This window comes from Lepus europaeus, chromosome 1, assembly GCF_033115175.1.
Source record: "Lepus europaeus isolate LE1 chromosome 1, mLepTim1.pri, whole genome shotgun sequence".
NCBI classification, from domain to species: domain Eukaryota; kingdom Metazoa; phylum Chordata; class Mammalia; order Lagomorpha; family Leporidae; genus Lepus; species Lepus europaeus.
In genome coordinates, this window is record NC_084827.1 from 102109426 (window position 1) to 102134405 (window position 24980).

General features: G+C 38.9%; 1 protein-coding gene and 1 pseudogene across 1 annotated transcript in view; both read right to left on the reverse strand.

The window, feature by feature from the left end:
- Positions 1-506: 506 nt before the first annotated feature.
- LOC133766186 (small ribosomal subunit protein mS33-like) lies at positions 507-1165 on the reverse strand (annotated as a pseudogene).
- A 2518-nt stretch (positions 1166-3683) lies between these two features.
- PLA2R1 (phospholipase A2 receptor 1) overlaps positions 3684-24980 on the reverse strand; it is a 131403-nt gene continuing 110106 nt past the window's right edge. Inside the window, exons 21-30 of the mRNA XM_062187249.1 lie at positions 21958-22075; positions 21160-21290; positions 20653-20800; positions 15850-16088; positions 14177-14345; positions 11990-12130; positions 11376-11486; positions 9346-9522; positions 6344-6376; positions 3684-6221 (exon numbers count right to left, since the gene is read on the reverse strand). Of these exons, the coding sequence (XP_062043233.1) occupies positions 6010-6221; positions 6344-6376; positions 9346-9522; positions 11376-11486; positions 11990-12130; positions 14177-14345; positions 15850-16088; positions 20653-20800; positions 21160-21290; positions 21958-22075 (1479 nt within the window). The 3' untranslated portion in view covers positions 3684-6009. The remainder of the gene's footprint in view (positions 6222-6343; positions 6377-9345; positions 9523-11375; positions 11487-11989; positions 12131-14176; positions 14346-15849; positions 16089-20652; positions 20801-21159; positions 21291-21957; positions 22076-24980) is intronic.

Genomic DNA, 24980 nt, shown 5'->3' on the forward strand with positions numbered 1-24980 from the left:
TTCTTCTTCAGGTGTAGCCTTTAATTCCACAGATTTATCTTACTATGTATTCTCAAAGCAATATGTGGACAAGCACAGAAAGTTTGTGAGCTTGGTGGTGGAGACAGTGGCTGAATGGCCTGAGGTGAAAGTTTAGGGTTAAGTTACTGGAGAAGAGAGAAGAGAGGAGGAAATGCCAACACTCATTTAATGAGGCTCTCCCCTACTCCCCAATATCCCATCCCCACTCCAGACAAGTCATCAGACAATAATTTCTGTATCCATTTCATTAAAGAATTAGGTAAACATGAGATTGCAAAATAATACCAGAATAATTTTGCAGCATTAGAGTGTGCTTAAGAAGCCAGTCAGAATTTAACTGGATTCAGCTTCAACGTAGAGATGACTGTTCTTCCAAATAAGCTTCACTGAGAGAGAGGACAGCCTTCCAACATGCGCAAAGACAGCAGATACACGTTCCCCCCTCAATCACTGAGGAAGAAGTTTTCTCTCTCCACAGGCCAGCACTACTTCTTTTTTGTTGTTCTTTTTCCTTCTCCCTTCCTCGGTTTCCTTTTTTTTTTTTTTTTTGACAGGCAGAGTGGATAGTGAGAGAGAGAGACTGAGAGAAAGGTCTTCCTTTTTGCCGTTGGTTCACCCTCCAATGGCCGCTGCGGCCGGCGCATCTCGCTGATCTGAAGCCAGGAGCCAGGTGCTTCTCCTGGTCTCTCATGCAGGTGCAGGGCCCAAGGACTTGGGCCATCCTCCACTGCCTTCCCGGGCCATAGCAGAGAGCTGGCCTGGAAGCAACCGGGATAGAATCCGGCGCCCCAACTGGGACTAGAACCCGGTGTGCCAGCGCCGCAAGGCAGAGGATTAGCCTGTTAAGCCACGGCGCCAGCCTGGTTTCCTCTTTTTATGAAGCTTCTTTAGATACATTCACTCCTCCCTAAAATTCTGATGCTCATCTCTTTAGAGGCCATGAAAATAGAATATCCCCAATGAGCTCAAAATACATGTTGAGATTGGGATACCAGTCATAAGCCTCCTTACTCTGGGCCAAAGGCTGTTCGCTGAACAGTTTCATCGTCTTCATGGATTTGGAATCAGTGGGCCTGGCAACTTCACCAAATATCCAGGCACTCAGACAAGTCATGTCCAAGGCATATTCTGAAAGTGAAGACATTTTATGGGCAGTAAAGAGCCAAAGTCTCTGGACCCGACCTTCCTCACTCACATGCGCAGGTTCCCTCTTTTGTCTTTTTGATAATAGCCAATTTTAATGGAGTGAGATGATATTTCATTGTGGTTTTGACTAGCATTTCCTTAATGATTAGTGATGTTGAACATTTTTTTCATGTACCTGTTAGCCATTTGTATGTCTTCCTTTGAGAAATGCCTGTTTAGATCCACTTCCCATTTTTAAATTGGATTGGATTATTTTGTTTCTTTTTGCTATTGAATTCTTTTTGAGTTCTTTATATATTTTGGCTGTTAACCCTTCTCAGATGTATAACTTCAAATACTTCTTCCCATTTGGTAGGTCATCTCTTCACTTGTTAGGCAGAAGCTAAAAATTATTTTTCTTCATTCTATCATCTCACCACTTGAATACACCCCTTCTTTAGTTCTGCTTAAAGCAAAGAACTGGAAACACTGAACTTGCAAAACTATTGTTACCTAGTAATGAAAGGGATTTCATCTGGTCAGTTTCCTAGAAGTAAAATGAAAAGGCTTTGCTAATATTTTTCAAACAAGTATTCATTATGCTGTTAACTCTTTCACTTTAGTCCATTCAGTTAATAAAAGGTTCATCATAAATCTTAATTTGTAAAGCCAAGCTTTATTACCAAATCAATAAGTGAAGTAAGGTAATGTTCAGAAAAAAATCTAATGTCATTTTTTAGTTTCAAATAAGCATATTAATATTCATCCTCACAACTCACTTAGAAACCCAAAAGAAATAAAGCACAGAGCTTTTGTCATGCACATTTCCCCTGGATAACATAGGAGATCAAGTTCTTAGCCCCATCTACCCTGCCTTCACCTTGCTTTCCCCAGATTTCCCCTCTAGAAATATTCTTTGACCTATTAAAGTCATGAACGAGATAAGAACTCAAAGGTAGTTAGCACTCCTATTGTCCCACACTGTATAATACATCTTAATTCAGAATATGAATATGGGGAAAATAATTCATTTTTGCCTCACCACTTCATCCTTAACAGAAAAATACTTGAACACATGGCAAGACATGAAGTTCTACATTTATGATTTATGATTCCTTTATTAAAAGAAGCCTCAGTAAAATAAATATTTTGAATATTTTTCTTTGGTTCCATGGAACATTTTCTCAAGGCATCACAGTAAGAGTTGGAGTGAAAAGTCATTTCATTTGTTGTTAAGGTGGAGAAAGGCAACTGTGCAAAGAGAGGTGAGAAAGAAGAGCCAGCATGATACCTTGATCACAGGGATGTTCTTAGGAGTCAGTCTATGAAGGAACATACATGAAGCTTAAAGACTCTAGAAACTGAGTTCCCTAAAAATACATTCACTGCTCTGTATTCTCTGGAAGTCTTTATGCACCCTAGGGGACGTATCCCCCGTCTGAAGACTGTTTACTTAGAAAATGTATTTCAGTGGTCCATAGAAGCTATGTACCAAGGAGCTTCAAGAACTTTATGGAAAAATGGAATTAAAAGATGAATTTATCTGTCTCTCTCTCTCTCTCACTGTCCACTCTGCCTGTCAAAAATAAATAAATAAATAAATAAATAATTAAAAAGATGAATTTATTTTAGTGCAAATATTTTTGAAATCCATTCAAAACTTTTCATAGTACCACATTTTTCACAAACTTTTTGAAGACCTCACCTATTTCATCAATGATAGATCTTAAGTTAACTTCTGCTGCCACGGGTAGGAGACTCATTGGAGAACTTCAAGGCTTTTTGAATAGTAGAATAAAGCAAAAATCCTTTTGCCAGCCCATGTAGATAGGGTGAGAAACACACCTTTTGCCTCCCGTGCTAGATAGTGTCTCAACATTGCAGGGGTTAAGTGGCCTTATAACCAAGAACTACAGAGTTTAGTGATAGAATTGCATGGGAGTCATGACCAGTTCTCAGGAGACAAGGCAGTACCAGAGAGAGCCAGCATAGGTCCTAATCAGAGAGAACAGACCAGAAGTTACACTACCCACAGACTTTACAGTGGTTGCCACCAGAATTCCCAGGAATGGGGCCAGACAGCTGCTCTCAGGGGAGTTCACATCACACACATCAGAGGCAGCCTTGAACTTCTCTCCCAACGCCACAAGGACACAGCAGGCTCTCATACGTCCAACCATTTTGAGGAAGGAAAGGAAACTCCAAGAGTGAATGTTTATCCAGAGAGATAAACCAATCTACCCTGGATAGGGAGTGAAACTGAATGAAGAAAGATTTACCATGAAAGAAGATTATTGGCATTGGAAGAGACAAGGTACCATTAATTGGAAAATCCAAGATTTTGTAATACCCAGGGTCTATAGACTCAGGTCAGCCATAGAAAATAACTGATGTTTTGGGAGGAGCACTTTAATTATGGGTAAGGTTGTGATTCTGCTACTTTTCTTCTTTTTATGTTGTAGCTATGAAATCAACTCAGATTAAAAATAGTTGTAGAAAAAAGTTTTACAAAGTACACATCAATGAGTAAAGCAAAGTATGTCTGTACCTTTTATTTCTGGAATTTCAGTAATGGAAGAAGTGCAAGGTTTGTTCATGAGGAGAGATTGTCTGGAGATACAGTTCAGTATTAACTATCAAAGTATAGAGAATTGACAAGCAATAGAGTTTCTTTCTGCAAAATCACTTTCCTAATGACACACTTTGCTGAACTGTGAGGTGTGGCTTTGTACTTTGACTAGAAGGCTAATTGGTTACCAGATTTTACCAAGTCTACTGAAAAGAGCAGAACTTTAATTTCACCCAACAGATTGCTAAATTTGGCTTTTCTACTGTCTGGTTAGTTCAAGTCAGTTCTTCTTTTGAGTCATAATGATTTAATTGCCACATAATATAGTATCCTTTTAAAAAATGAAATTCTAAGATTTTTTTTTTAAATGGCAGTAGATTCTCCCAGTGTATAAACCACAGAGCAGTAGCAAAGACCCGCTTCTGGGTGCTGTAGGGACTTTTTGCATCTCAAAGACTCTATTCTTAGGGTGTTTTCTTAAAACTGTATTTCTGTTAGTGATGGTTTGCCACCTCCATGCTCATTCATACTTTCTCCCGGAGCTCCCTCTTGTGACTAGTGGCCACCAGTGTGGAGGCTGAGGCTGTAATTAACATACTCTCAGGGAGGCCCTGAGGCTCCTCCTGTTTCTCTGCGGTGAGACTTTACTTGATTTTCATAACCACCTGCTATTTTTGACTACGCATTTCTGTACTGGGTCACTGTCAGTTTCCCTAATCAGAAAATAAGTACAATGAGAATAGAAACCTCACTGGCACGCTAATACCCCAAGTTCATAAACTTGTGCATAGTTTGAATTCAATAAACATTTCTGTGATGAGTAATGTTCTGAATATTGATTATGGAGCCATTTTCCTTTATAGGATATTCATGAAGGAAGAGCAAATCTGAGATTTCTTATTTACAGGAAATATCATACTTTTAAAAAAATATTTATTTATAAGAGAGGTAAGTTACAGAGAGAGGGAGAGACAGAGAGGTCCTCCATCCTCTGGCTTACTTCCCAGATGGCTGCAATGGCTGGAGATGAGCCGACTTGAAGCACAGAGCCAGGAGCTTTTTCTGGGTATCTCACGTGGGAGCAAGGGCCCAAGTTCTTGGGCCACTTTTCACTGCTTTCCCAGGCCATTAGCAGAGAGCTAGATTGGAAGAGGAACAGCTGGAACATGGAACATGTACCAGCCCCCATATGGGATGCCAGCACCACAGGCAGAGGCTTAGCCTACTATGCCACAGTGCCAGCCCAGTATCATACTTTTAATGGTTGTTTACCAACTGCACTAACTAGTAGTATGAGAGGATATGGTTCCCAGAAATCATAGTTTATTAAATAAAACACCTAAAATCAACTTACTAATATGATAAAGGCACTTAGATTACTACTGGAAGATAATTTATTCTCAATATATCCTCTAGTTCTAATGAGATAATAATTCAGATCTTCAATTTTTCCCTCTGAATTCAAGTTATATATTTATAACTTCTTGTTAACAGAATTATATATTATTGCATATCTTTAGTTTTTAATATACCCTGTGTTTTAATAGTACTAAAATCTCAGTATACTCCTGTAAGCTCATCTGTATTTTAAAATCTCAACTTGGTCATGATTTAGCTATAGGAAATTTCAGGCCACGTTTTAATGAGGTGGTTGCTTTTGAAAGTCTACTGCTAACCTAAATCTTTACTATTTAAACAAAGATATTTTTTTCAGAACTAACAAGACAAATATCACCTTAAATATTTGTTAGAGTCCAGAACTGTGAGCTTTAAGCTTAGAAGCTAGTTTTTTCCAAACCCTGCTATTAACAATGATTTAACTAAAATCGAACAAAACCTCTCAGAAGCTTATCTTTTTCCTCTAATAAACATGATTAATTTTTTTCTTATCCTGCCTTTCTCTCTTAATAGAAAAACTATGAGTAAATGTCTGAATAGGCAACTCCCAAGAAATTTTAGTAGAAAAATATTAATGCAAAAATTATTATTTACATTGCTTTGAGAATTTTCCATAGAGAGTTTCTTTTAATACTTCTTATCCTTCTGAATAATAACCATTACATAGATTCTCTTTTTAAAGGATACATTGCAATTTAGGGAAATGAATAAATCAAAACCAATCTGATTTGGTTACAATTCAAAGCCAATAATCGCTGTAAGAATAATTAAAATAGTGAAATAGTGACCCAGTTCACTTTAGATGCTCTGGTGTATCAGTGCAAACACAGAGGAGACTTCCTGGTGTCTTCTCCACTCATCCTCATGGCTGTAGCCTTCTCTGGCGTCATTATTTATTAGTCATTCTTCTCAAGATCAGAAATGAGAATATTTTCTTCCAAATGTATGGTACTGAAGTTGGTTGTAGGATAGTAAAAATTCCCAATCCCTGCAAGTCTCCTGAAGAATCCCCTGTTCTGCTTGTATATGTAGAAGGACAGTGTGATAATGGCCAGAATCACCACCAGTGTCAGTGCTACAGCAAGGGGCACAACACTGTGACTTGGTCCTAAAAAGAGAGGAGAAAAAGGAAGCCTTCCATGACAAGGAAGTGATATGGATATTGCCACATAGCTGCTTTTTGTTTTACTATTCCAAAGAAAAATAAAATCTTTCCTGTTCCCAGCCTACCTTTTCCTGGATGCTCCTCTACGGTGTGAATATCTAAAACCAAATACAAAAAATAAATAAATAAATGAAGTTTCTCCTTTGTTTCAGCAAATCATTCTATTATTTATAGCAGAGATCAGCAAACAGTAGCCCATGGATCCAATCTGGTTGCATATTTTCTAAGTAATGTTTTTTGGAACTCAACCACACTTATTCATTTATGCATTACCTATGGCTGCTTCCATGCTGTGATGGCGGTGTGACACAGATCACATGCCACCCCCCAAACCTGAAATATTTACTGTCCTGTATAAGAAAAGTTTGCGGATCCCTGATTTATGGTAATCATCATTATTAATGCTTACAAACATATACTACTACTTCTTTGAGCTGAAGAATTCCCATCCAATCTCAACATAGTGTCGGTAATAGCAATAAGAGTAAGATGCAGGCTCTGCATGCCAAGAACTCACAGTTTGGTTGGGATCTGATGTACAGAGCTTGTACAGCAGTGATAACCTGTCTGCCTCTATACAAAGATTTTACAACCAATTTTTCTCAACTTTGTTGTTTTGAGATCTTAGGAAATGAACAAAAGTTCCTCTGTTCAAAAAGTTAGGGGGTTCCTGTTTTAGGACTTTCTATTGTTAAAATATATCTCTTTCAAGTAGACTATCTCAAAATTTTAATTCTACTTTTTTAAAAAATAAAAGTATTTATTTGAGAGGCAGAGAGAAAGAGAGAGAGAGAGAGAGAGAGAGAGAGAGAACAAGAGAGCACTCCAGTTCCCAAATGCTGCCTCCTCAGATGCCTGTAATGACTGGGGCTTGTCAGGGACCAATGATGGGAGCTGGGAACTCAATTAAGGTTTCCCGAATGAATGGCAAGAAGCCATCAATGCTGCTTTCCAGAGTTCACATTAGCAAGAAGTGGGAATCAGGATTTGGAGCCAGGTATTAAACCCAAGTACTCCAGTGTGAGATGTGGACATCCCAATTGGCATTGTAACTATTATGCTCTATGCCTGCCCTAACAACTTTCCTAAGTAAAGATCCAGAGACAGATGGAGTGAATGATCCAGAGGAAGAAGAGTTAATGGATTTGTGAACGGAGGAAGTGCCTTGGTGTCTGTCTTTTGCACATCTTTCTGATAGACTTAACAGAAACATTAATGTAGTTAATGATAGCAAAATCACATTAAAAAATCTTGTTTTTGTAACTTAAAAATAATGTGTAATTTTCTATTAAATTATTAAAAACCCCTATTATTGTGGGTGTGGTTGAAAATATTCTTTAAAAAATGATCAAAGAGTACTTATTCCCAGGATAGAGACAGTGAGAGATGTAAAAGGAATACTTAGAAAATTTGAACTCCTCCTTAAAACCTCAATCTGGGCAAGCATTTTGCTGACCTGTAGAATAGAAATGTTTTAACTGCTCTGCTACCTCGGAAAGTTGCCGTGAAGGATCAAAGAAGTGTCATGTGTTATAGGAAATTTAAAGTCCTATTCAGATATAAGGTGTTTCTGGTTTGTTCTTCTTAAAATAAAATTTATTAGTTTATTTTCATTTGAAAGTAGAGATAGATAGATAGATAGATAGATAAAGATGGAGAGAGATCATCTGCCTCATTTAATTCCCAAACATCTGCAACAGCCAGGCTGAGCCAAGCAAGCCAAGACCCCAGAACTCAATCCGTTTCCCATATGAATGGCAAAACCCCAAGTACTTGAGCTATCACTTGCTGCATTAGCAGGAAGCTAGATTGGAGGCAGAGCAGCCAGGGCTCAAACCAGGTACTGCAGTGTGGCATGTGGGCTTCCCAAGTGATGACTTAACTACTATGCCACACACCCACTCCCTGGTTTGTTTAGATACTTATATGCTGGTGATAACTTGGGCATGCTATTTATTAGACTTTGTCATGTGTGCCCCAAGAGTTGGTACTCACTACGGAGATTTCAAACATTGGTGTCCATCCCTTCATTCAGCTTTTCTCCTTCATCTCAGTATCTGTTCAGTCACCAAGAATGATGATTCTCTTTTCCCACTATTCCCTTCCTTTTCTGTTCCTAGTTCTATCACTCAAATTACAAACACTCCCCTTAACACCTGGACAAGTGCAACTCCACTGTGGATGTCTGCAGAGCACAAGAGGGACCCTGCACCAAGGCCACCAAGGCCAACTCTTGAGTCTTTTGCTCTCTGTGAATGGATCCCATCACTCCCTGAGAACTCCACTCCAACCTCAGTTCATTCTCAGTTGCTGCCTTTAGTTATAGTGGGCTTATTGTGTTCTGTTCCAATTCCTAAAATTCTGTTCATCCTTGAAGATCTCAAGGTCTCATCTCTCTGAAGCCTCCTCCAGGCCACATGGACCTCTTTTTTATACAACTGGAATCTAGAAACTGTTGTAATTATCATAAACACCTTCCTATTGTCAGGACTCTTTGTCGACATTGTACCTTAAAAATTTCTCCTATTGTTTGCAACTGACTTGAATTTTCTGACATTTCTAAAATAATTTTTTTGTCACTGTAAACTAAGTATGTTGCTCAGGATTAAGTTAAAATGAGTTGTATGATATGATTGTAATGGAGAATCCTATCTGTTTGTCTACAGTAAATATACACTGGCCTAGATTATATTTCCTGAGGCCAAAGATAAAAATTAAAAATTCTGCATAGCAGTTGGCAGAAAGGAATTTTCTGTTTACATTTCTAATTTTATTTCTTTATGTAAACCACTTTTTTTTTTCCTTTTGCCCACTAGGTTAATAGCCAGAGTGACACAGAAAGTTATAGGATCTTTGAGATCATTTAAAATGATTTTTTTCTGTTCATATCAGAGAATGAAGAATCTGAAATGTTCTCTGACTTGATTGATATTGAACACAAAAATAATGTGAGAAGCTATCTGAATACTTTGAATTCTGGATTTTAAGACCCATAACTGCTAACAAGGGGGGTTAACATCAGTCAAGGTAGAATCCAAGTGAAGAGTTATTCTCTGATTTCACCCACCTGCCTTCATTTTGCAAATAAAGCCCATTTTTTTTTGACACGGGGAGAACTGCCACACTCCTTCCGAGATCCTCAGGGCAAGGCACTGATGGGGCTCAAAGTGCGCCATGTCTGGTTTCCGAATGCCCCAGTTTGACTGGTCTGCTGGAGTCCCATCAAACCACTTGACTGTTCCATCTTTGGAAAAAAAATGCTGATTGATTAGGAATCCTGTACAATGTTATCAAGCATTCCAAGACTGGAATGAGGCATAAAAAGCAGCCTCTGAATTTAGTGAGACTTTCTGTTTACCTGTTGTATTTAACTCTGCAAACAGAATTATGAACTCAGCATAAAAAGTAGGTATTAATAATGTTGCCTTTAAAACAATCTCTCATTTACTTTACAGAGAGTGTTCTAATTTAGTTCTCTTAGGAAATCATCTTTCATAATGAAACAGTTTGAATTTCGGAATATTCGTATTGTTTATCATCAATTTAAGGAATTTTTCAATAAGCTAAACTACCCAAGATAATGAAAGATCCTTTGAAGTTCTAATATCTATATCATTCATTACAAGATTCTAATTTTCTAAAGGAATTTACACTGAGTTTCTTAAATAGCATGCCAGTCATGAACCCATCATGTAGGGACAGTGGGAAAGCACATGCCCTATGTAGGTAATGGGTTGCATTGTCTGGAAAGAATTTTAAAATTAACGATAAAAGTAACTAAAAGTCCATCTGCTTTTTATTAGTTCCATCTGCTAGAAATTCTACACAATTTCAGGGATTTAAATACACCTCCTCACAAGGGTAGGTTCTCTGCCCACCTTGGTACACCACTGTAACAAGCTCCTCATACTAATGAAAATAATTTTCTTTACAAGTACTTTTTGATAGCCATCAATTAAATAATGAAAAGAATAGCCTGCTTCCATTGCATTACACTCTGATTTTGATGAATAACAAATAATAATTTCTTTTTTTTTTTAATTTTTGACAGGCAGAGTGGACAGTGAGAGAAAGAGAGAGACAGAAAGGTCTTCCTTTGCCGTTGGTTCACCCTCCAATGGCCGCCGCGGCCGGCGCGCTGAGGCCGGTGCACCACACTGATCTGAAGACAGGAGCCAGGTGCTTCTCCTGGTCTCCCATGGGGTGCAGGGCCCAAGCACTTGGGCCATCCTCCACTGCACTCCCTGGCCACAGCAGAGAGCTGGCCTGGAAGAGGGGCAACCGGGACAGGATCCGGTGCACCGATCGGGACTAGAACCCGGTGTGCCAGCGCTGCAAGAATTAGAATTATTATTTGCTGCCGGTGCAGCAGCTCAACAGGCTAATCCTCCGCCTTGCGGCGCCGGCACACTGGGTTCTAGTCCCGGTCGGGGCACCGATTCTGTCCCGGTTGCCCCTCTTCCAGGCCAGCTCTCTGCTATGGCCTGGGAGTGCAGAGGAGGATGGCCCAAGTCCTTGGGGCCTGCACCCCACGGGAGACCAGGATAAACACCTGGCTCCTGCCTTCGGATCAGGGCAGTGCGCCGGCCGCGGCGGCCATTGGAGGGTGAACCAACGGCAAAGGAAGACCTTTCTCTCTGTCTCTCTCTCTTTCTCACTGTCCACTCTGCCTGTCAAAAAAAAAAAAAAATTCTAACAGCATTGTTTATCACTGAAACATTTCTGTAATTCTATTGTTCCATTTTCTAACATTTAGGAACCAAGGGTATTTTCAAGACAATATGGTTTGGGTATCTTTGGAATAAATCTTGTCAACAAAGGTGCAGCCAAGCATCTTCACAATAAGGTTAAGGACAAGTTGTTGTTGTTTGTTTTAATTGTTGGTATTCTGGGATTATTGTAAAGGATATGAGTATATGGAAAAGGGTAGTAAATGTTATTTTTGGAAGAAATGGCTTTAGAATTCACGCTTCCCTGCCCCATGTGTCCACAGCAAATGTACCCAAGGAGGATTTTCTGGCTCACAGATGCCATTATCACAAACCTTAACAACTATATTTATTTATAGCCTCTCCTCTTCTCACCCAAATCACTTACTATCGAACTGAGCATTCAACCAGACCATCTGGACAGAATCAGCAAAAGGAAAAAGCTCTTCTAGGATAAAAGAATTTTCAACTTCATCCTTGATTGTTAAAAGATTTGCTCCTATAGAAGAGACAAGTGGAGGGTGAATAAATATTTGTATTTATATATAAATATAATTTATAAAGTATCTCCTATGCCATTATTTGTAAAGCTCAGGCTTTGAAAGGTAAAAATATCAATTATTAATAATTAATTTTGATTAAAAATTTTAAAGTAAAACCAATTTTATTAAAGGACACAAGTCTTCACTTAGGAAGGTAAAACATAGAATATTAACTTTAAGGAACATTAAATATTCATAATGCAGCTGCATTCAAAAAGCAACATTTTCTTGGGGAAGTCCAGTGTGCTGAGACAATATCTTCTATTCTCAAGTTCTACATTGGACTTGAGTTTCATACATTAATTGCCCCCTAAAGAAGTGATTCAATAGTGTTTGCTTTTTCTGTACTTTTTGTTTCTCCTAAAGTCACTAAATAATCAGACAAATGAAAAAAACACATTGTTTACTGAAATGTCAAGAGATAGTACATGAAAACATTTTACCATCACATAAGAATTACCTTCCTTTTTGCAAAATTCATGAGCAGCCTCAAAACTTGCACTGTGCTCGATTGTAGAAAGACTGTAGCAATTACTTTTAAATTGTAACCAGGGAATAGATATTTCTGAGCACAGCCCTGGGTCTTCAAATGGGCTTGTTTCTGTAAAGAAAAACCCATTATAATTTCAGGGTGGTGACTGAGTCATTTATTGAGATAAATGTTACATTGCATTCCATGAAAGACCAAGATAAATATATGTAATAAGATTTTCATGGTAATACTCTGAAAGATTTGGTTTAATGTAAATGATTATAAAACTAGGATCAGTTGATAGCATTTCTGGCAGAAGTAATCTTTACATAACATAACAGGGTATATTAATCCATAGCTTTGTAGGTTTAGTTTGAGTGCTGCCTGGTGAGGGTGGCTTTTCTCATGTTTGCAATGAGAATCCTAGAGGTGGAACAACTGGAGGATGTCATTTAGGGATTCCGAGAAAGAGTGGCAGCAAATGACGATAGCAAAGGGGGACTACAAATGTACAAAATGTGTTCTATGCAATGCTGATTATCACAGATTTTTAAAAAACCCTTACCTGCTAATAAACTTCTGAGATGAAATAATGCATTTAACAAAGTATCACAAGGTAATGTGAATAAGGAAAATTGGGGAGGGAATTTACTTCACAGAGCAAGTGTAAGAGTCAGAGATCCCTTCTACTTCTTGGCTGCGTGTCCTGGCATGGTACCCTCCACTTGCATTTCTCTCTCTAAAAGATAGATGTTGAGATGTTTTAAGTGAGTTAGGGCCTGACGATTCTTAAGCACTCAATAAATGCACTGCTATCAAAAAGGAAAGGAGAGCTCTCATGGTATTTTAGAAGCAGAACTAGCTTTTCATATGTATATGGCTGTCATTTATGTTTATTCCTAAATTGTTTTGATCTGGTTACCTAATGTGTGTGCTATTTGACATAATACTCACAATGGAGGTAAACACATGCACTTTTACTGAAAGAGAGATTTAAGAGATCAGCTAGAGTTAGGGAACTGTTGTCAAGCACATGATAGCAGGTTAGGGAAAGGGGGCCTGATGAAATGGGGTAAACCGCATCAGGGAGGGAGGGGACCTGGCTTCCCATCCTCATACTGTTGACAGAGCTGTGAGATCCTTAGGAAACTGTTAATGTTCTGAGTTTTAGTTTTCAATAAAGAGATGATCGGGCTCAGTGAACTGTAAGTATAAAGAAGATATGAGTATTATGCAAAACGCAGGGCCTCACATATAGCAAATATCCAGACAGTGTCAGCTATGATTATCCATGGCCCTGGAATCCTGTTAGTCTTTGATTTAAACATAAATTCTCCGTCAAGGTCCTCCACACATACTCCTTACCTTTGTTGCTAGTTTGATTTTTCACCTGTGACGCAGGCAAATCTCAGCACCAGCTTTGTCCCACACATGCCCAGTTCTGCCTTCTTTCTGTGGCTTTGTCCCAGCTTTTCTCATCTGAAGGCCTATTTCTGTCCTATTGTTGCCCATTTATATCCAACTCATTCTTCAAGGCCCATCTTCAATGTTGCATCCTTCAAGAGGCCTTTTCATGGGCCAGTGCTGTGGCATAGAAAGTTAAACCTCTGCCTCCAGTGCCAGCATCCCATATGGGTGCCGGTTCAAGTCCTGGCTCCTCCACTTCCAATCCAACTCCCTGCTAATGCACCTGGGAAAGCAGTGAGGATGGCCCAAGTATTTGGGCCCCTGTAACCACGTGGAAGACCTGGGAGAGGCTCCTGGCTTTGGCCTGTGCCCCAGGCCTGGCCATTGCAGCCATTTGGGGAGTGAACCAGCAGATGGAAGATCGATCTCTCTCTCTCTCTCTCTCTCTCTCTCTCTCTCTCTCTCTCTGCCTTTCCAATAAATAAATATATCCTTTTTTGTTTTTAAGAGAGGCCTTTGTACTTTACTCCAAATGGATATGCTACATTCTTTCCCTTGATAACCCCTGCAATACTTGCTACCTCTCTCAGATCATTTGGTAGCCCTGCTTGGTGTAACAGTTATTGATCTTTACATCACCAACCAGACCAGAGACTTTCTCAGAGTAGACTTGTTACTATTCAGTCTCACACCCCTAGCCTAGTATATTGCCTTGTATGCAGTATCTTCACAGGATGTATTTCCTGAACTGAATGGAACTGAACCTACCAGTGGGCACACGACAAATGGCACCTTGCAGAAATGATTCGCAGTCTGTACTATGCCAGCGTCCACTGGTGTCAGCATAAACACAGTCACCAAGGAAGGGAGAGTCCTCATCTTTCCAAAAGGTAAAAGAGGATTTGGTGCCATCCATCCAGGAAAAATGAAGACCATCCTGTGGAGGGAAATTGAGCCATCATTTCCTTGCAAGAGTGCTGGTGGCTTGACCCCACGCTGTCTGTGCATCTCACATTTCCCACACAGATTTATATTTCCACCCCCTTATTCAGGAGGTCTTGACAGTTTGTGGATATTTCCTGAAAAATAGGTGTATATGCCACAAATAATATCCTTTTTAAAAAGGAATTCTTGGCTTCTTGTTATCATAATTTCCCAGTAAGTAGTCCTAGGGAAGTAGGGTCAATATTTTGCTTTTTACACCGATATAAATTTCGAATTGACCAAATATAACATTGAAACATGTAAGTATCAAAGAAAACTTGGCTAAAATGTTTTATATGCCAAAATTCAAAGGCCTAAAGCCAAACCAACTGAAGTTAAAGCATTCTGTAAAATAGGAAAATATAATAAACAATCATAAAATACCATTCTTTCATCCATCTCACAAGCAAAATTTTGATAATACTCAGTGTTGGCAAGGAAGTGAAAAATCTAGATGCTCTCATTATTGTGTTGTTTGCATATAAATTGATACAAACATTTGAAGGGCAATTTGTCAATAGTTGTTAAAATTTCAAGTGTGCTCAATAGTTTCACTTTTGGGAATGTGTCCTATTTGCACAAAGATATTTGTGGTACCTTGTTTGTAACCATGAAACGCTGAGAACCTAAATGTCTCTTCACAGGAGAAGGGTTTAATAAGCAGGAGTATATCCTACTATGTGGCTGTTCCAAAGAATGTGTGAGATTTTTATGTGCTGACATTGAAAGCTGTAAAGGATATATTAAATCAAAAGGCAAGTTTAAGGGCAATATATAGTATGATCTCCTTTGTGTTTAAAAACTATATAGCATTCATTCATCATCTGTATATAAATGTGTATATGTAGAGAATTTCTAGATACCAAGAAACTGTGTACAAGGTTTAACACTGGGGAATAGAACTAGGGTTTGGGATAGAACAGAGTTTACATCTCACTACTTTGAGTGTGTAATACTTTCATTAAAAAAAAAAATACTATTCTCCCTATCACATCTCCAGAGCGGGGAGAGGGGGGAACATCACGTGTTAAATTTCAAGGAGTATTGAATTAATGAATAGTTAAATTTCTAAGCAGGAAGTATGATTAATTTTTCTTGGAGAATTCTTTAAGTGCAACAGATTACTCAAACACAGTGCTTCAGTTTAAGATGTGTTCCAGGGCACACATGAGGCAGAAGTGGGGGGGGGGGGGGCTTGGAAAATTTCAGGGAACCTTTCAAAGGTATTTCCAGGAATTAGGCTAGTGGAAATTTATCCTAAAAAAGGTGTACATCGCTATTTCATAGCCATAGGCTTTTCATAGAATTGATCAGTAGTTATTGTATCAACCAATTACTTCCATGTTACATTTACTATTATTTCTGGGACTTTTTCTTCCTGTTTTAATTTTAGATGTGATGTCACTAAAGAGCTAGACATGAAACACAAAGATGTCCAAGGGTCTTAGAACACCTACATCTATAGTGAACAATCCGATCCAGTGGGCGTGTCCTAGCCGGCTGAGGATAACAGTGAGGAAGGACTGGTGATACTGGTCTTTAATGCCGACCAGTTTTGCTCCATGCATCAGACAGGATTTTATTGCTTCATACCAAGTCATATTTGCATTGATTATTTTGTAAGTTCTGTTTTGATATTCTAAGGTATTGGGGATTGGATCCATGACAGATGTATTTACTTCATGTCCAGAAGAATCTAAAACAAGAACACAACAAAAGTCATTTGTAGCATCTAGATGAGAAAGGAAGAGGCAAAATTTAGCATGGATCCATATTGATCAGAGTTTTTCTTTCCAAATTGGCTATTTCAGAGTGAGAACACTACCTGAAAGTATAGGTGATGCTAATAAGTTAGAACACTTGGAAAATTTAATGAAGGTGTTTCCTCAAAAACTTAAGCATAGATTGGACCACTTCTGGAAGACTTCCCATTCTGACCATCCTTTATCAGATTGATCACTTTTGGGTAGAATAGATGATAATGCCCTTACTAGCTACACTGTCCCTAACGCACTGCTCAGGGAGAAATGAATACTTGTTAATAGACTGCTGAGTCATTATGTAATCACATACTACATTAGAAATCTAATTTTATTTTATTAAAAAATTTTAAGTATTTCAAGGAGGGAGAGAGAGGGAGGAGGAGGGGGAGAGGGAGAGGGCATACACATCTGATGGTTCACTTCCCAAATGCTCACAATGGCTGAGGCTGGGCTAAGGCCAAAGCTGGGAGGCAGGAAATGAATCCAGGCCTCTCACATGGGTGGCTGGAGCCCATCATGGCTGCCTCCCAGGGCCTCCATCAGCAGGAAGCTGTAATCAGGAGCCAGAGCCGGGACTCAAACTCAGGCACTCTGATGTGAGATACAGGCATCTTAATGGCTAGGCCAAATACTCACCCTAATTTTGCAAGTACATATTCTCAGATAAAATGCTTTATTATACTTTTTGAGAATATGATAGTCACTATTATGTTCAATGTTTACATGTACAAATTATAAAAGGATTTTTTAAAATTAGGTTAGTAAATGCTTAGAAATACACAAAATTTTTATAAGTAGATACTATTAATAGATAAATTGTCAGAATCAAGATTTATAGGGGCTGGCACAGTGCCCTAGTGAGTAAAGCTGCCACCTGCAGTGCCGGCATCCCATATGGGCACTGGTTTGAGTCCTGGCTGCTCCACTTCCTATCCAGCTCTCTGCTATGGCCTGGGAAAGCAGTAGAGGATGTCCCAAGTCCTTGGGCCCCTGTTCCTGCATGGGAGACCTGGAAGAAACTGCTGGCTTGTGGCTTCGGATCAGCACAGCTCCAGCCATTGCGACCATCTGGGGAATGAACCAGTAGATGGAAGACCTCTCTCTCTCTCTTCTCTCTCTCTCTCTGCCTCTGCCTCTCTATAATTCTGCCTTTCAAATACAATAAATAATTTTTAAAAAAAATATTTATAGATTAAAAAGCAATATGGTCATTGGTGCTTGCTTGTTCATGCTAATCTAGCCTGTGTCTTATATCCCAATATGTCCTCTTTAATATGTACCTTTGCTTCTTTGTTCTGTATTGTGTTGTGTACTAGGATAGCCTAAGTCCAGAAAACCTAACACAAGTTTCCATGTTTTGGTCCGAAGTAACTTAAATTTCTCTCCATGTACTAGTTTAATTACAGTTGGGGTTGGAGAAGACAATAGTGAAGTGTGGCTAGATGCAAACACCTGGACTTAATCCAATTCCTGGCCTTAACTGGCAAGGTGATTCAGACAAATTAATCTTTCTAAATATCAAATTTCTGTTCTGGAAGAGATTGATCAGCCTCCCTTAAAGGTGGGTAGAAGTCAATGAGATATCTACACAGGGTGCATTCTATTGTATCTGGGATACAGCAGGTGCTCAATAAATTTTGCTGATTGCTTCTTTCTCCTCCTCTGGTTATACTCCCCCCAGTAAAAATGGTGAAGTTAGAATTTAACTTTTACTAAAGACTGTTACCTTCATATAGCAGTAACATATATTATAAAACCAAAGAGAAATTAATACATTTGGCAATTAAATTGTGATGGTTCATACTTTTATTACCAATTTAGTCATTGTTAGAAGTCTGTTTGCCAGTCTATGTGCCTTGTCCCCAGTAATTCATGCAAAATCAATATAATACCAAAGTAAATATTTAAAAGTAATAGCAATTAGTATAATTAAAGTAGCTGATATTCTCTGTGCACGTAAGCACATATTTATATGATAAACAGAGAAGAGGACCAGAACTTGGGCATTCACTCAGGCTACAAGTTGTTTTCACAAGCAACAATAATTAAAAACTCCATCATTTGTTAAACATATGGTAGGAACTATGCTAAGCATTTATACAAAGCATCCAAGATAGTTACAACATGTTAAAGATGCAAAAATCAAATCTCATAGAAGATAAGTCCCTTGACTAAAACTTATTTAGGGGTGGGATGGGAATCAATCTAGGGTGGGCCCTCCATGTCCTATCTCCTCAACTCCACCTACTCTATACTATTGCCAAAGAACATCAACATGGGAAGTCCTAAAAATACCAAAGAAAGAAAATGATCCAAGGGTAGACTCCAACAAAAAACCCATATCAAGGAAGCAGAATAGAATCATTGTATTTAACTGAGATCTTGAATGTATTACTTATTTTTCCTAAGCTTCAAGCTTCTCAGCTGTAAAATGGGGAAACTTTTACCTACTTCACAAATTATCATGAAAATTTTATGGTATAATGCTCATAAAGCCAAGTCACAATGCCAGGTACCTCATGACCACCCAAGTACATAGTCTACTGACAACAGTGCTTTTTCTAGCAAGCTCAACATTTACTGTATTTCTCTTGCTATTACAGATTTATTTTTTTATTTCAGTTCCTGACCATTATGCTCAAGTGATAACTGTTTCTCTGGAACTGCTTTTCTGAGTATGGTTTGATACTTAGTATCATTAAAAATATTATTTATGGGGCCAGCACTGTGGCATAGTAGGCTTAGCCTCTACCTGTGATGCTGGTCTCCCATATGGGCGCTAGTTCATGCCCCACTGCTCCTCTTCCAATTCAGCTCTCTGCCTATGGCCTAGGAAAGCAGTGGAAAATGGCCAAAGAGCCTGGACCCCTGCACCCACATGGGAGATCCAGAAGCTCCTGGTTCCTGGCTTCGGATTGGCTCAGCTCGGGCTGTTGTGGCCATCTATGGAGTGAACCAGTGGATGGAAGAACTTTGTTTTTCTTTCTCTCTCTCTCTCTCTCCTCTCTGTCTCTCTGTCTCTGTCTCTCTCTCTCTCTATCTCTTTCTCTGTAGCTCTACCTCTCAAGTAAATACATCAAATTAAATAAAAATTAAAAAATATTATTTATTTGAAAGGCAGAGAGACAGGGAGTGATGGAGGGACACACACATAGTGGGATATTCCATTTGCTGGTTTACTCCCCAAATGATCACAGCAGCTAGGGCTGGGACAGGCCAAATCCAGCAGCCAGTAGCTTCATCCAGGTCTCCCAACATGGGTGGCAGGCACCCAAGCATCTGGGTCATCACCTTCTGCTTACCTAGCACATTAGCTATGAGCTGGATCAAAAGCAGAGCATACAGAACTCAAACTTTCTGATATTGGGATATGGGCATTATAAACAGTGGCCCAACCTGCTGCACCACAGTGTTGGCCCCACTTAGTATCATGAAAGAGTTCACATGTGTGTGATACTAAGGAGCACAAGTCATGCTCCAGATCAGCATCTGCATTCCTGTTTGGGCTGCTCAGTTCCATACAGTTCCAGAAACAAATCTTGGTCTTCTGTGGTGGTATGGTGCCAAGATGCTTAGCACTCAGTAAAAGCATAAGCTGTGGTGGTGGTTTTATTACTTAATGCCACTTAGCATGCATTGCACTTCTGCTTCACTCTATTGGCTGTTTGTGATAGAATGGCATTTGTATTTCATACCAGAATCCTTTAAGGGGGTCTGCTCAGCATCCCATCTTTAGCCACAGAGATCTTTTTTAGAGTTCCAAGAAAGGAGCATTTATGACTTGGTTTATTTCCCAGATCCTTCTACAATATTTTCTAAGTGATTTAACAACAACAACAACAACAACACACACACACAAAACCCAAAAAGACACATAATCTCAGAACAAAGCAGAATTTGACTAAACATGACTAAGCTGGATATATAAACTCAGTCATCACTCAATGGGTTCTGCAGTCTTTTGAGCCCTCAGAAGGACATAGTCTTTGGTAGAAGAGATTAAGTGAATCAATACATATAAAGTCAGAGTGAGAAGCTCACACTGCAAACTGTGAAGCTGTTAGCTTTATGTGGTGTATAACAAATATGAAAGAGAAGGATGAGCCATGGAAATGAAAGGAATAATAAAACCAAATACTGGGGCCGGTGTTGGCGTGTAGTGAGTGGAGCTGCTGCCTGTGACTTCAGCATCCCTTGTGGGTGCCGATTCAGGACCTGGCTGTTCCACTTCTGATCCAGCTCTGCTGATGTGCCTGGGAAAGCAGCGGAAGATGGCCCAGGTGTTTTGGCCCCTGCACCCACATGGGAGATCCAGAGGAAGCTCCAGACTCCTGGCCTTGGCCTGGCCTACCCCCTTGGCTGTTGCAGCCATTTAGGGAGTGAACCAGTGGATAGAATCTCTCTCTCCCTGTCTGTCTCTTCCTCTCTCTGTGTACCTCTGACTTTCAAAAAAAAAATCTTAAAAAACAAACAAACAAACAAACAAACAGTTCTTACCCTGTATTTTTTCACAAACAAACCCGTAGCCTTCTTTTCCACAGTCTTCAAAATACCATTTTCCAGTGAAATGATAGTTGGGATTATTTGACAGCAAGGCACAAAGAGGGATGGGTTTTTGATCTGCAGTGGTGTTGTAACTTGGAATCTTTAAAAAACACATATGTTATAAAAAATAAAGGAACATATAACATTATTATAACATTGAAGTTTTTACAAAGGATATAATTTTTCAAATTAAAACATCCTCATTCCTTTATTTGTATTTAATAAACTTCACAAATCACTTTATAACCTACAAAGTAAACAATTACTGTGATGAGTAAAGTAATTATATTTATGGAACACATGAACAGATGAAATTACACTATTAAAAATTAATATATTACTATCAAACTAATATAAATCTATGCCTACAAAATATAGGAAATAAAAAATGCCTAGTAAACAAATATTGAATGAGATCTCTTGTTAAAACGATTTTGAAAAGTAAACCTGTAAACTTACATTTATTATATCAGACGGAGACCAGTTAGAATATGCCACAGGATTTCCATTTAGCCATTTTTCATAATCATCATTTTGTAACCCTATCCACACATCAGTAGTCTGGCCAACAAGATTCATGGTAATGAAAGCTGAAAAAGAGGAATCCATTATCTAATTTATTACATATAAACTAGTTGAGTAATCATTGAATTTTGTTTATAACTATGATTGTATTTAAATGATAACAAAACTTAATTATGAATCAATTGTAGGAATTGAGTATGTCTTTGTTAAGGTGATGCAGTTTCTTTCCCTTTTGTTTCAGTTTAAATAGAGAGAAATTAGCTAGATTACTTGAGATTTCATCACATCATTAACAAAACAATTTCCAGTATTCAGTCAATGCCTCCCTCAACAAAAAAGAGGTACCTCCTACATTTAAAGTAAGGTATATAGTTGTCTAAATAATAAATAAATATGTATAAATAAATCTAAAGAGATCTAAAAATATACCATGCAATTATATAGTCTATACCTGAGATTATTTTAGTCATTTCAAAATACAGACCATAAATATGTTGCCTTCTTATTATTACTGGTGAAACAAAAGGCTTTCAAGCTCAGAGTTTATCAGCAATGCCTTATGCTTTTACGACGTCATGACATAAAACCTTCTAGATCAAACTGAAAATTTGGGATAAAATTTGTGTCATCAAAAATACAGTCTTTTAAAGGTCAGTGTGGAAATGTCAGAACTTTTTGGAATATTTTAACAGCTACTTTAGAATAAAAGTGGTTGAACACTGAGTTCTCTACCTTGCTCCACTTCACTTTCAATGGCGACCAGTGTCCCCCCTTCATCAACACAGAAATCTCGAGCCTGTGTCCAGTTCTTCCAATTGCTTGGGTCTTTGGGGACATTCACCAAAAGGCACTATAAAAAAATGTCAAAGCAGAGTGTTCACTTCATATTTTCCTGAATGAATTAAAAGTTTCCCAAAGACACTAGGGATCAGGCTTGAACATGCTTCATGCTTTTCTTGGGCAGAAAGAACTCGTTTTTCTTACAACAGCACTAAAGACATTAAAATGAGACACAGAGGAGCAGGTTTCAGGGTAGGCAGTGACCTGCCTTCATTTGCATGAGGCAGAAAAGGAGGATGTGTTTTGCCATGTGCAGTGTCAGAATAATATCTTCCGGGGAGCGGCAAGATGGCGGAATAGGAACGGAGCACACGATTAGTCTGGGGGACAGACAGGTTAATAAAAGTGGAGATACTGCATGATCAAGGAAGAGTAGGGGAAGAAACAGCAGAGGAAACTCTTCTGGAACTAGTGATTCACAGTGGACCTGTGTGGAGAGCGTGGGAGCCCAAGTTCGGGACACCAGCGGAAGACTCAACGCACCAGCGCTGGAACGCGAGGTGAGCCGAACCTCAATAGCCCGAGACACTGGCAGGGAAGCGGAAAGAGGAGACTAGAGGGAACGAGGCTTGAAACTCCGTGGGGAAAAGTTCACCAGGCTAACTAGAAGAGAGAGAGAGGAAAAAAAAAAAAAGTGACCGATACGGACACGAGTTTCTCTCTCTCCGTTCACCCTTCAAAGGCGAGCAAGACAAAGAGCAGGCGCCATTTTGGACATACGTCATAAGCAGGGCGACCTCAGGTCTGCACTGGCCCTGAGCCTAGCAGAAAAACCTGACTCTGGGGGGAGGGGTGAAATAACAGGACATTAGCATCTAACTTGGCAACCCAGTGGGAGACTGCAGGAGAATTGGAGCCCACACTGAGGGCAGCAGAGATTCCCTGTGTGGTCCTTGAGAAAGAGCTTCCGATCTCTGGCTCCTGTGGGTATATCATTTGCCTGCTAACTACCTCCAATTATGTTCAGCTGTGCGGAATTACTTCCCTTTTGAATCAAAAAAAGAAAGAGAGATTTACCACACCTAACCTGGGAGTGTCATCTTTGACACACCCTCAACCCTGAGGAACCAAACACAGCTCTCAGTCCACACTCATCTCAAGCCTCTAAGGCTCCATTGAAAGCAGACAGTCCACTTAATATAGAGCCATAGTGTAACAAGAAAAAACACCACAGTGAAGAAACCAAATATCTCCAACATGCCAAACAACAAACGCAAAAACCGAGGTAACAAGAACAAGGAAGACACTATGACGCCCCCAAATGAAAAAGACACCCCAATTCAAGATTATGAAGATGATGAGATAGAAGAAATGCAAGAAGCAGATCTCAAAAAATTGATAAGAACATTAAGAAGTTCTCAAAAACAAATTCTTAAACTATAGAAATCCTTAATGGACAAGATAGAAAATCTCTCTCATGAAAATGAAATATTAAGGAGGAATCAAAATGAAATGAAACAACTAGTGGAACAAGAAACGGTGATAGTGACGAGAAATCATAATGAAATGAAGAATTCAGTAGATCAAATGACAAACACATTAGAGAGCCTTAAAAACAGAATGGGCAAAGCAGAAGAGAGAATATCAGACTTAGAAGACAGAGAATAGGAAAGGAAACAGGCAAACCAAAGAAAAGAAGAAGAAATTAGAAATCTAAAAAATATTGTCGGGAATCTACAGGATACTATTAAAAAACCCAACATTCGGGTTCTAGGAGTTCCTGAAGGCATGGAGAGGGAGAAAGGATTAGAAGGCATTTTCAGTGAGATACTAGCAGAAAATTTCCCAGGTTTGGAGAAGGACAGAGGCATCTTAGTACAGGAAGCTTATAGAACCCCTAATAAACATGACCAAAAGAGATCCTCACCACAACATGTTGTAATCAAACTCACCACAGTGAAATATAAAGAAAAGATCCTAAAATGTGCACGAGAGAAACGTCAGATTACTCTCAGAGGATCTCCAATTAGACTCACAGCAGACTTCTCATCAGAAACCCTACAAGCTAGAAGGGAATGGCAAGACATAGACCAGATACTAAGAGAGAAAAACTGCCAGCCCAGAATATTATATCCTGCAAAGCTCTCATTTGTGAATGAAGGTGAAATTAAGACTTTTCATAGCAAGCAGAAACTGAAAGAATTTGTTGCCACTCATCCTGCCCTACAAAAGATGCTTAAAGATGTGTTACACACAGAAACACAGAAACATGGTCACCAATATGAAAGAAGGTAAAGGGAGGAAACCTCACAGCAAAAGATCACAGGAAGCTCAATTTCTCTTTGACATAGAATTAAACTCTGATGCTCTGTTAAAGGAATGTGTTACAGTAATCTATTATGTTCTCTTGATGTCTGTTAAATTCTAATTGTTCAAAAACAGCTGAATTTTTATTAAGAGCTATGGGTTATTGAAATATGTGCTTATTTTCAAAGATTTGAATAATCACCTGTAACAATGATCAAATTTGGTCTATATTATGTCATGATTTTAAGGAATCTTATTTCAACCAGATATTTTGGATTTTGAGCCTTTGGCATTCTTGACAGGCATTCAAAAAATCAAAGTTTCAAACAATCTGGTCTCTAAAATTTCCAGTAAATCTTGGACTTTGGTTTTTCCAGTTTGGGCCCAACTGAAAAAATCGAAGTACCTATGTCTCTCATCTTATAGAGACACCGACTAATCAGGCTATTTGGATTATATTAGAAGTGCTGTTAAGATGTGACGTGGTACCAAGTTTTAAGTTTCTATAATGGAAAATGCTATTAATACAAATGTTTGAGAATTAAAAAGTCTAATGATCTTGTGTTACTAGACATGATAGTTATCTTAATGAGAAAGCCCCAGAGGCCTAAAGGGTTAAATGCTTTGTAAAATCCTACAGGTGCTTTCAAAAATACTGTGAAGTAAGC